Source organism: Drosophila subobscura, chromosome dot (assembly GCF_008121235.1).
Source record: "Drosophila subobscura isolate 14011-0131.10 chromosome dot, UCBerk_Dsub_1.0, whole genome shotgun sequence".
In the NCBI taxonomy this organism is placed as follows: Eukaryota; Metazoa; Arthropoda; class Insecta; order Diptera; family Drosophilidae; genus Drosophila; species Drosophila subobscura.
This window is the reverse complement of record NC_048535.1, coordinates 197,310-210,312: the sequence shown is the minus strand read 5'-3', so window position 1 is coordinate 210,312 and position 13,003 is coordinate 197,310. Positions and strand designations below refer to the sequence as shown.

The window sequence follows — 13,003 nt, the reverse complement described above, 5'->3', positions numbered from 1 at the left end:
GTTTTTTGTATTATATGTTATTTTTATAATTATACCCGGTACTCGAAGAGTAAATAGGGTATCTTGTATTTGTGCACAAAGTGAATGTATGTAACGCACAGAAGGAAACGTCTCCGACCCCATAATGTATATATATTCTTGATCAGCATCAATAGCCGAGTCGATTGAGCCATGTCTGTCTGTCCGTCCGTCTGTCCGTCTTGTTGAGCGCCTGGATCTCAGAGACCATAAAAGCTAGAGCCACCAAATTTTGCATTCATACTTCTGTGTGCTCACACTGTTACAAGTGTATTTCAAAAAAGAGCCACGCCCCCTTCCGCCTCTGCAAAAGGGCGAAAACCTCCCAAATCTACAATTTTGAAGATAGCAGAAAACTAAAAACGCCATTCCGTAGGGAATGACCATATCTATCAGATCACCAAAATGGCATTATTGGATCATTATTATAGCCACAATGAAAAAATTAATTTCCAGTGGCTAAACCCCGTCCAGCAGCTTTTGTTGTTTTTTTCACATTCTCTCATTCACACTCTGCTTCTGCATTGTGCGGCCGCTTCCTCTGCCGCGTCTCTGCCACTGGCAGTCTGCAGTCTGTGGGTCTGGGAGAGGGGAGCGAGCTAAAGGAGCGTGTTGGCGTGAGCAGTGTTGTTGATGTAGATGAAGAACAAATGTAAAATTTGACAAATAACCGCTAAAGTGCAGATGTAGTACTGAGTGCCGGGTATAAAATTTGTTACGCGTAAGAAGCGTGAACAGATCGCTAAATATTTTTGGTGGTGCCTTCTCACTCGTGTTAGTGTTTGTAATTTTGTTTGGCGTGTCAATTATGATCTTTTTATTTATTATGATCACCCAATATGGTGATCAGATAGATATGGCCATTCCCTACGGAATGGCGTTTTTATCTTCAAAACTGTAGGTTTGGGAGGTTTTTGCCCTTTTGCGGGAGCGGAAAGGGGCGGGGCTCATTTTTGAAATACACTGGTTTCAGTGTGAGCATACAGCAGTCAATATTGATGTCAAAAAGAACAGGTGAACGAATCGAACAAGATAATGATAATCACAAGAGGTACGAAATGAACGAAATGAGCAAAGATGAACGGAGAAACACGAACAAATAAATATATCATTTGCATGCGCTTCGTTTCTTCGTCTCGCATTCGAATACGATCCAGATTTTGAATATTACGCTCATCAGAAAGTGATGATTGCTATGGACAGACGCTAGATAAAGATGAGTTAAATATATGTCTTCATCAGGAAAAGAGCAACTACTTGAAATTGAGACACTACCGGAACCATTGAACTTATCGGCACAGACCCAAATTCAAACATCTTCCTGAAACTTAAATTCATGCCTTCGTTCGAAGTATAGAAATCCAGTATTTCCCATTTTAATTCCTTTCTCCAACCCTCAATGGGTATAAATCTAAAATCTACCGACTTTCATTATGGTCGATAGTGTGGTTTTACGCAATATTTAGTTGAACAGGTTAATCAATGAGGTTTATTTAGTAGGAGTATAAAAAGTGTCAGTCAAATGGCAGTGGCAGTGACACAACGAAATCTACCCAACTATGGTGGTTATTGAATGAATTTAATTAATTCTGCATACGTGCTTTCCCTTGGTCTCTTGGCAGCTGTCGAAAGTGGAGGAAGGATATATCGAAAATATAAAATATGTCCAATATACATATGTACATATGTACATATATAATATGACTAAAAGAGCGTAGGCAGAGGCAAGCAAATAATTTGAAAGAGTACATTAACTTTCGTACCCCATATCCACCAGATTACTGAATCTGGTTCAGATCGAGCTCTTACAGCCAGATGGAACAAACACCTTTCCGGTGTCTAGTCTCCTCCGACAAACGTTGTATGGAAACAGAGGAGACATTCTCAAACTCAAATCAAACAGGTCATTAGGTGAATAGAGGTGATAAAGGAAAAGTAAGTGCAAGAATTACTATTAGAATATATCCAGATCCAGGTTCCTCTCATTCCCCATCTCTCATGACAAAGCGTTTCGCCCTCCCTGCAATAACCAACAATTAAATTTCCTTTTGTGAACAGCGATCAGACAGAGATAGAGAGAGAACGATGCCGCCATCATCTCCGGACACCCAGCAACTGACTATCAGTTGGTGCGGTGTTTCATGAGATCACAAAAAAAATTTCGACTGTCATGAAACCCTTTGTTTAATGTTTTTATGGATTTTATTGATTTCGGTTTTATATATATATATATATTTTTAGTAAATATGCACGTATGTTCTTATATGTAAATATTTATTTGTATATATTTGATAACATTTTGAATAAAATGACCTGTTTCATACAAATTTTTTCTTGATCAGTGGCGATTGTATTTTATAGATTTTATACGCATCTAATATTTGTGTTTTTTTTAGCTTTTATTTTATTTTTGTGTAGTTAAGAAGCGTACATTTTTACAGATGTTTGTGAACCTATTGAACCTGCGAATAAGTGTATGTGTTTAAGACGTTTTACTGGATTAGATTAGCTAATTAAAAAATATCTGTACTTACATTAGATCAACGTGAAGCATTTGTATGGAGCTGAGATACAATGCAGATGCATATCTAATTTGCATGGACGAATATTAAGCTCTCAATCTGCCTCAATACTGGAATAAGCATGTGTATTTCAAATTTCGAATAGTGCTATGAATGATCGTGTGTGAAAATTCTGATGAAAGCAACATTAAACACATGATCTATACTTTTTAATTAAACTTTTCTAATTGGATTATATGTTTAATGTTTTAACAGGTAATAAAAAGAAAAAAACATTTCCGAGCTGTACAGTTCCTGGCTTCAATGGCTTCATTGATGATAATCGAAAGTAAATATACTCTAATTAAATCTGCGGTTTGTAAAACATGGTGAAGTTAAAATTAATTATATTTCCAACCATATTTTTCTAATATGTTCGCTGGCACTCCAATGTTTTCGTTACCCTTTAAATTTAATAAACTTCACATTACAACTCCACTCCATCATAACACTACAGCAAAATATTTATAAACCAACCTTAAAATAAATGTTTATTTAACGAATAACAATTTACAAAAAATTAATGGCAATGTTACACAAAATAAGTTTTGATTGAATGACAATAAATAATAAATAAATGCTTTTTGTAAAAATATGATGTTTAAAATGTCCGGCTAAATACAATATTATATATACTAATTTCAATGTATGTCTATGGTAGGAAAATTTAATTAAGTTTCGTATTTATCGATAAGTTTCCTAATCTATTTTTTTTTTTTTTTTTGAGATTTATAATGATAACTTTAACAGCAAGTTGCAGCGGTTGTCATAAAATAATGAGTCTAGTGATTTGGCCTTTGATTTCCATCGCAGCATTTCATAATAAAATTGTAGCTCATGAACCTTAAATTATGGGGACGGAGAAACCTCCTTCTATGCATTCGAGACCGAATGTGGTTACGGTTTATTAAGGCTTGTTTATTAATGTTACATCCTTTTGGGTATACAATCAAGGGTATACAAATCAAGCATTTAGGTCTTATTTAAATGGTATAGTTTTATGGTTTGCATATATTTATGGCCGATGCCTTTAGTATGGCTCTAGCAATGCTGGTTACATTTATAATTGTACTATTCCTTATTAATAATTTGTATTTCCGCCAACATAAATATAATGTACTCGCTTCTTGCACACATCGATATCCATTGACTTAGTTTCTATACATACATACATGCATACATTTTTAGCACAAACAATATTCGATTGTTTGCTTATGAAAATACATATACAAATGTATGTTTGTATGTACGCGTATGTGAATTCACATAGTATAAACTAAAGAAGCTGTTAGATATTTGTTAATTCTGTATTTAAGATTTTAAAAGCACATTTATACATTTTAAATTCCATCGTTCGAAACATCATTTAATTAGCTGTTGAAAATATATTGGTGTTGTCCCATTCCAGTTGATTGATGTGAGCGAATCCATCTTTCAAGGCTAAAAAACAGTGGGGTAAGAAGTGTGCACTATATCTGTAAAAAATAATTTACCTTCGTCGTCTTCAGAATCAGAGTTCTCTGAGTCAGAGCTATCTTCAGAAACAGCGTCTGTTTGCATTGGATTTATGGTTATAGTCAATGCAGAGTCATCCCAGATCAAGCCGTCATCAGCGATCTAAAACAAAATGTATGAAAAAAGGTATCCCATGAAAACTATTTCCCTTAATAATTTGATTGCAATAACACAATCAAAATTCATTCTTTACAATTCTCTGTCTGAATTCTTTTTTTCTAATACCCGGTTGAATATGAATGTACCGGGCATAAAAGTTGTGACACTAACGAGGCGTCTCTCCCCCTCCTCTTTAACTTTTGATAACACAGATGTGGAACTTTTATTAACTCTCCGAAAAATACATTTTTCTGTAGCCATTAAGAGTTTAGACAGCGGAGTGTGGATTGCTTAAGATTGCACCTTTATCGTGACTGTTGAAGGGAACAGCTACGATTGGGTTTCGCCAAGCAGTATATAAAATCGGAAAAGTGACCGCGGTGCATAAATATTTTAATATTGAGAAATCGAACGAGACCTTGCGGTTCTCAAACGCAAGAACAAAGATATTCATCCCGTAAAATGAGTAGAAAATCTCGGTTTATTCACCATTTTATGTAAATGCTGTATGTATTTGCTGACGCTGTCGGTAATTTTTATACCCGGTACTCGAAGACCCCGACCCCATAAAGTATTTACATATATTCTTGATCAGCATCAATAGCCGAGTCGATAGAGCCATGTCTGTCTTTCCGTCCGTCTGTCCGTCCTTATAAGCGCCTAGTACTCAGAGACCCGAAGATATAGGGCAACCAAGTTTTTCATCCAGACTCACACAGTTACAAGTGTATTTCAAAAATGATCCACTCCCCCTTCCAACGCCATAAATGGCCAAAATCTCCCACAGCCACAATTTAAAAGATAAAAGAAAACTTAAAACGCCTTTCCATAGGGATGTATTTGTGCACAAAGTGAATGTATGTAACGCACATATAAAGTATATATGTTCTTGATCAGCATCAATAGCCGAGTCGATTGAGCCATGTCTGTCTGTCCGTCCGTCTGTCCGTCAGTCCGTCCGTCCGTCCGTCCGTCCGTCCGTCCGTCCGTCCGTCTTGTTGAGCGCCTGGATCTCAGAGACCATAAAAGCTAGAGCCACCAAATTTTGCATCGAGACTTCTGTATGCTCACACTGTTACAAGTGTATTTCAAATATGAGCCCCGCCCCTGCAAAAGGGCGAAAACCTCCCAAATGATGTCTGAATGATATCTATCAGATCACCAAATTCGGATCCGATTGGATCATTATTATAGCCACAATGAAGAAATTAATTTGCAGTGGCCAAACCCACCCCGTCCCGCAGCTTATATTTGTTTTTTACACATTCTCTCATTCACACTCTGCTTCGCGCAGTTTGTGGCCTCTGCCTCTGACACGTCTCTGCCTCTGACACGTCTCTGCCTCTGACTCTGCCGCGTCTCTGCCCTGACTCTGCAGTGTGTGGCTCTAGGGGAGGGTGGCGAGCTAAAGGAGCGTGTTGGCGTGAGTAGTGTTGTTGATGTAGATGACAGATGAAGGAAAAATGTAAAATTTTACAAATAACCGCTAAGGTGCAGATGTAGTACTGAGTGCCGGGTATAAAAGTTGTGACGCGTAAGAAGTCCCTCCTCGTTTTTAATATGATAAAAGGTTAAACATATTCAAACCTTTGGGCATGGCTGATGTCGATCGGTATATTTATGGTTATTTTTGATCCGAGCAATGGAAACTCCACAAAGTAAGATAACCAGAAAAACACAAATAAGAATTATCAGCATTGTTGGATGAGAGCCTTCAACTAAAACAAAAAATATCGTATTAGTACACACATTATAAATTAGAATTTTTTTTGTGGTTATAGTTCGAAATTGACAAACCTTTGTGAACAATAGAGTGTATATGTGATTTCGGCTCCTGTATATCGTTGGTGTGTAAAAGTGAATATGAGAAGACCTTAATATCTGGAACAGGAAGACGGTAGACTCATTTTTTGTATCACCATTTGTGAGAAATTCTAATTCCTACCAGATGCCTGATTGACGTCTTCTCTTGTCACACCGCCATTCAGGAGGTAAGCTGCTGCAGTGTTGGGATTTCCAGCATTATTTACTTGCGACAAGGACGCTGGCTGTGGTGCATTTGTAGTCTTGGATAACGACTGTTTTGGATGAAGGACAGTCAGCGTAAGGGTGTATTCCGCACTTTTAAACTGAGAGCTAAGCTGGCCACAAGAAAGCTTAAACACCCGATTAAGATAATAAGCCGGCTTTTTGTTACTGTATATAAGGGAACGCAAAACATTCAGATAATTATGAATGCTGTCCATTCCCATCATTTCGACTCCATCCTTATTTATGTTGGTTTTTATATCCATTGTTGATGACAAAGATTCGTCCCCATCTATTTGAATTTCTTCATGATCTGGATTTAAAGAGGGGAAAACAACCACGCTGCACGAATCCAAATACTCTTTTGCAGTAATTTGTTTACTATTCTTAATTGATGTGGCAATGTGAATTTTATCCAAAATGTGAACTCCCAACTTTATTTCCTGATACGATACCAACTTATTAGACGTCCCTGAAAAGGATAAAATATATATGTAAATTGCTTTTTTGCCGATCATTTCTACGTAGCTGTGCATGTTATCTTTTGCCCTAAATTATGTACAAAGTTACTTAGGTTAGGTTAGTCTGGGCAGCCCTCAAGGGGCCACCAATAGGCCAATATGGCTCTTAATTACACTATCCGATTTTCCTTCAAGGATCCAAGCCAACTTTTTTTTTAAAAATATGCTTAGGTTTAGAAATAGTCTGAATTTATATTTTTTTGCAGAATTATTTCAAAAGAACATTTAAGAAACACAGGATATACTTTTTTCGACTTATCCTAAGTTTTTAAACTCAAATTTTTGTTGAAAAAATCTTAATTTTTGCATTTGAAAGCTTAATATTTCCCAGACGGGAATGCATCAATTAGCTTTTTAGAATGGCAATGTTTTGTATGAAAAACAAAACCCTACCCCAGTAGTACCAGTTTTTTTGTATTTCTTCAAGAAAAAGTTCTGCCATAAAACCATACTTCATTCAAAAATGAACCAGTTGGTTTGGTTCCTTCAGGAAAAAAAGGTCGATTTTTTCAAGTAGTTTTATCAGTATGGCTACTTCAACAGAATGAACGGTACCCGGTACTCTGTCAGTATATACATACATACATATGTACATATGTAAGCATATGTAAGGAAATTAATTTCGTAATTCTGGCTATAATAATGATCCAATCTGATCTTTATTCGGGGATCTGGTAGATATGGCGAGCGAAATTTTGAAATACCCTTTAAACAGCGTGATATCATAGTAGTCTTAATGCTAAATTTGGTTTCTGTAGCGTTTATAGTCTCTGATATCCAGGCGCTCATCCACAAGGACGGACGGACAGACAGACAGACAGCAATTCACATCATATATGTATATATATATATATCTTCGGTCATGACCTTGCGGTCAGTTGAGAGATACATATCAGTATTGTACAAAGTAAATATTTCATAAGAATTGTACATACCAGTAATTGTGATTTTCCTGGTTTCCATTAGAACATCTTGATCTAGTCCATCCTTCTGGAAGAGCGATTTCATCTTTTTAACTTTGTTTTTTGAACGCGTATCCATTTTATCATTGACTGATGTCGATCCGACATTTATGCCAACTTGGCCTATAGGCTCGTTAACCATGATATAAGTTTCTATTGTCGGCAAACGAATTGAGCTATGATTATTACACATAAGCGATGTTCGAACTTCTATATTACGCCGTCCTATAGTTGGATTTTGTTTGATATTGATGTACTGAATTTTACGCATCAGCTGCTCAATGTTGTGCTTAGTCTGTGCTTCAATATAGATTTCGTTCATTTCTTCATTGGCCTGTATTTGAAAGTCCGATTCCGAAATCTTATTCTGACCAACTAATAAATCATTAGGCGACATGAGATGCTCCGCACAGTTTGTTCCACACTTAATGTCTTCCGTAGTAAGAATACCATAAAGAGCAATTTTCACCTCTGAAATATCTCCATTAAAGCCATGTTTTAAACGATTTTCCGAACTTTGATAGCAAGCCCCGACGGCTAAAGTTGTGTTTACTCCATGGGCAGCGTGCAGCGGCCAATCGTCAATTACCTCCGGATTACTGTGACTATCCTCAATGGAACTTTCGAATCGTATACCATCAATAAAAAGCTCAACCTTGCCGAACTGTTCAATATTGAGTACATAGTGATGCCATTCGTTGTCACAGACCTGAGGAATTTTCCAACGCCACTCGGCCGGACTGAATATGTTAAGATCTCCTTCATTAAAGTTCTTTCGGAGAAGAAGGATCAGCCGACAATTGCGAACAAAAAGTGCCATATGGTGCCGATTCATTTTGTGGTCATCAGCATTGCACAAAATGTGTTCCTTAACATGTTTGTTAGTTGAACTTTGACTGCTGTGTCTAAAAATCGTAAGAATGCTAAACGAACGCATTGAGAAATCGTAATGATCCACAATTGCATCAGGAACAACCACTCCAGCAGAGCCATCAAAATGATAGATGGGTTCTGCACCTTCATCGTAGTTTAAATCCTTTGTCCACTCTGCATCTTGGGGTAAAAGATCTTTCATGGTTAGGCTTGAGGTGCAGTTGGATATATCACGATCGCACCCAAATGATATGTGCTTCGTCTACATAAAGAACAAAAATAAGTTTTAAACAGAGGTATAAAATGCACTCTGGACGAAAAACGAGTAAGAGTACTTGATTTAATTTGTATGTAATTATAACAAATGCGAACCATTTTAAATAAACGAACCTTAAGTGCTATAGATGCGTGTATGCTTAGGTCTTCATTGTTGCACGAAATGTCACACAAATCAAGGCGGGTATTAGGGAATAATTGTAGGCTCTCAGTGCTGCCGGACTAGTAATGAAAAAGAGTTTAATAATAAAATAAATTTACGTTCTGGACAAAATATTATATATGAACTTACGGTGTAATCAATACGCTCTGGTATACCAATAAATTTTGCATCACACACACGACGCACTTTTATACTGACCATGATAGCCGCTGATTCTTTCATCGCGCAATCAAAGGCAACTACAGAAAGAATGTGGTTATGGGAAGCTTTATGAGAAAGGGGTTCAGTATTTTTTACTGAGCCTTCATTATCAATAGCAAAAGGCTCATCGTTGTTAAGTATTTCATATTTGCAGACATCTCCAAAAAGAGGGGTGCAGTCCTTATCGGAAGCTTCGACGCGTATGATTTCATTGTACAGTCGCCCCTCATCTACTTCTGTTACATATGATTGCTCTAGAAATGTAGGAGCATACTCATTAATATCGATAACAGTTATATGAACATTAGCTGTATTCGATGGCGTTCCGTCGCAATATATAGCTATGATTTCAAAGTGATAACTTTTCCGTTTCTCGCAATTTAGTGTACGACGTGCTTTTAAAATTCCCAAATTATTGACTAATTGAATCTGAAAATAAAGTTAACAGTCAGGTTGGTATGTGTTAAATCACATTAAACTCACCTCGAATGGAATCTCATGATATGGCTTTTTAAGAATTCGAAAGTTACAAATTTTTTCTTCATCGACTTTAATTAACGGTGTTATCTCTACAAGAGTTTCATTTTCCCGAATAAGTCCATGATAGGACTTTTCAAGAATATTTTCTGAAATAGCCAGACAAATATATTGTTATATGTATATTTATTGTATGTACACATATCTTCATATGGCTTAGATTGAATGACATTTGAGATATACAAATTTGGACGATCACATGCAAAGACCATACAATCAAGTGGCCCATGCGACACTAAGCCGGATCCCAGGCAGAAACGCAGCGCCCCTCCCCTCTCGCATGCCGCTAGGTAAGTATAACTGGACCGGAGGTTTTCATTTGTTGAATTTAGGTGCGTAACGCAGAGAAGTAACCCTATAATAAAATATATATATTATTGATCAGCATCAATAGTCGATATAGCCCTGTCTGTCTTTCCGTCTGGTTTGCCGCCCAGTTATCAGAGACTGTAAGAGGTAGAGCAACCAATATCACAGCAGTCTGGATGCAAAAACTTGGTTACTGTAGCTCAAATAGTCTCCGAGTACTCGGCGAAAAACAAGACAGAAGAACGGAAAGACAGACATAGACTCGGCTATTGATGCTGATCAAGAATATATTTACATGTATGTACATATACTTTATAGGGTCAGAATCTTTTCCTTCTGTGCGTTATGATTTTCCTTCGACATTGCTTTGTCCAAAAAACGTCCCCCTTAACTCTTCGTGTATAGTATAGAATATGTACATATATATATATATAGTTACTATTTACATATTATTAAGCATGGTATATTATACAGACCTCGTTGTGTTAGATATTCATCCTCGTTTTCATTTGAAGTCACAAGCCCCGTGGCAACGAAAGAAGCAAGTACTGCACATAGCATTACTCCTATGTAGATGCATTCAAATGCTTTGTGTAAAGGCATGGCTAAAGAGTTTTATAGATATCCTATCAAATAAACTTTTTCTGAAACAGTAAATAACAAAATTCTTGTGTTAACAGGATACAATATTCATATAATAGACTATGTCACATAACACAGAACGGTTATTTGCACATTACTTTATATGTATGTATGTATGTATCTATGTATATATACATATATGTACATGCACAAGTGCTCAGGTGCAAATGATTGCATGTACATACATGTCATATCATGCAAATACATGTACATATTTATGTTTTCATATACATAATTATATATGTATGTACATGAACATACATACATACATATATATGTGAACACATCAATTCAATCACAGCAAAAACATGTATTTATATCTTTATGTTATGTCAGTATGTTGTCTATTCATGAGATACACATTTTTTAAGTATTTATTTCGATAAAAATACAGCAAAGTTTAAATAAATTAAAAGCTGATTGTTCTATTATAACAAATTACTTTACATCGTATTCTGTTGTTGATATTTTAACTTCAGCATTCAAAATAAGTTGTTCTGTTCGTACATATCAGACAAAATCCAACTCACCACACACAAAAAAGTTGAAAAATCAATATTAATAGTTCAACGTTGTCGATTACTTTTCTTTGAGTATATCTTGAAAGTAAGAGAATGCTGGTTATAGATGTGCAACTGCAATTATAATTACGTCTTTTTCACACTCTATCCTGGTAATGTTTATCCGACATTTTAAATTAAGCCTTAAAGTAATATTTTGTCGACAAAATTAGGGATGATATGCTGGCTGCCTTTTTTGGAATCGAGTACTCAGATCCGAAAAAACAAACCGATTAATACTGTAAGAGCAACTGACGGTATTTCCTCGGAACGAGGGAACAAATTTAAATATTCCACCACTAATGGGGCTTTAAGGCCCATTACTCAGATGCGCTAAGTTTTCATGCGACAGAAAATGACATAAAATGTGAACACTGTTTTGTGTTTGTTTACAATATGAAATCCGTTAAAAACTCAAACACATTTTGTACGGAAGCAGGCAGGAGTGTGTTACTCAGGGTGGATTTAGAGCTTGGAGGACAACAATGCATGGAGAAAGCACCGGATTATTGGATAAGATATTACGGCGATACATAAATGCAAATAACATGTTTTTTATCTCCTTATAAATTAATAAAATGAGTGCCAAGTATAAGATTACTAAATTATAATATCCAAATGATCCGTTTTCGTTCGACTGCATTAATAAGTTTTAAATCGTATTCATTTAACGCTCTTTTCTAGCCCTCTAGCGCTTGTTTGATTGCTTCCTTCCTCGTGTCTTGATTCTGCCGACCAAAGATAAACCAATTATATCTTCCGCTAGTTTTCTGGTTTATTTTGTGCTGATCTGAGTACTCAACGGCAAAAATGATTGCTTCTAAATTTTCATTTTTTGTATGGGAAAATCATCGCTGATTCTGTCGCAAGAATATTTTGCGCGTCTGACTACTAGGCTTCAGATCCAAAAAAAATCCGCTAGAAAAATCAGGTATGCTATTCGTATTGAACCGATAAAAAATCTTGCCGAGCACAAACTGCTTTCTGGCAACTGCACGCAAGGCATTACTCATATAGAAAAGGAAAATTAAAAGAAAATTATTATAACAGAATGAGAATATATTAAATTTATTAGCATTAATAATTAGTTTAGTTTATTCGAACGCCAGTAGCTTCATGTTGGCAAGACATTTTAAAGTTTTATTAGGTTTCGGGCTGCAGAAGTTCTTCTCAGACATATGTATATTGGCAAGTTTCAAAGAAAACTGATGCCCTTTGAGTAATATTTTCCGACTGCAGAATGTGAAAAGGATATTGTTATACGTGTTTCCACACATATGAATATACTTTTTAAAACTCACATCTATAGAAAAACGACTCTTCCTGTTTCTTTCCCGCAAGTACCGACTAACCCAGTGTTGGGTATGGGGGTATGGGTAGCCACTCTAAATAATTTATTCATTCTGTCTGTAATAATGATACAATTTACTCCCAATTCGGGGATCTTATAGATATAGGTATTTCCTACAGAATTGCTTTGTTTGTGTGTTTGTTGCCATTTGCAATTGCAGAAGGTGTGAAAATTTGAAATACACTTGTAACAGTGTGAGCATACAGCCATCTGGAGGAAAAATTCGGGGGAAAGATAGTCTCTGAGATCCAGGCGCTCAACAAGACGAATGGACAGAGGGACGGACGGACAGACACACATGGCTATATCGATTCGGTCATTGATGCTGATCAAGAATATATATACTTTATGGAGTCGGAAATGCTTCCTTCTGTCCTTATATAAATC

General features: G+C 36.3%; 1 protein-coding gene across 4 annotated transcripts; it reads right to left on the bottom strand.

Annotated features, from left to right (window-relative positions):
• Window positions 1-3,476: 3,476 nt before the first annotated feature.
• LOC117902912 (calsyntenin-1) lies at window positions 3,477-11,442 on the bottom strand. 4 transcript variants are annotated; one of them, XM_034814474.1, is made up of 12 exons: window positions 11,232-11,442; window positions 10,540-10,707; window positions 9,701-9,843; window positions 9,146-9,646; window positions 8,968-9,075; window positions 7,796-8,839; window positions 7,678-7,732; window positions 6,139-6,693; window positions 5,991-6,074; window positions 5,781-5,911; window positions 4,073-4,196; window positions 3,477-4,019 (listed from the first exon to the last, which is right to left on the bottom strand). In XM_034814474.1, the coding sequence occupies exons 2-12, from the start codon at window positions 10,664-10,666 to the stop codon at window positions 3,946-3,948; spliced, it is 2,946 nt and encodes a 981-aa protein (XP_034670365.1). In that variant the 5' UTR covers window positions 10,667-10,707; window positions 11,232-11,442; the 3' UTR covers window positions 3,477-3,945. The 4 variants fall into 4 exon arrangements, with proteins under 4 accessions (XP_034670365.1, XP_034670362.1, XP_034670363.1 ...); XM_034814471.1 differs by having other exon boundaries at window positions 7,678-8,839; window positions 11,232-11,441; XM_034814472.1 differs by having other exon boundaries at window positions 7,678-8,839; window positions 11,236-11,441.
• Between the last annotated feature and the right edge of the window lie 1,561 nt (window positions 11,443-13,003).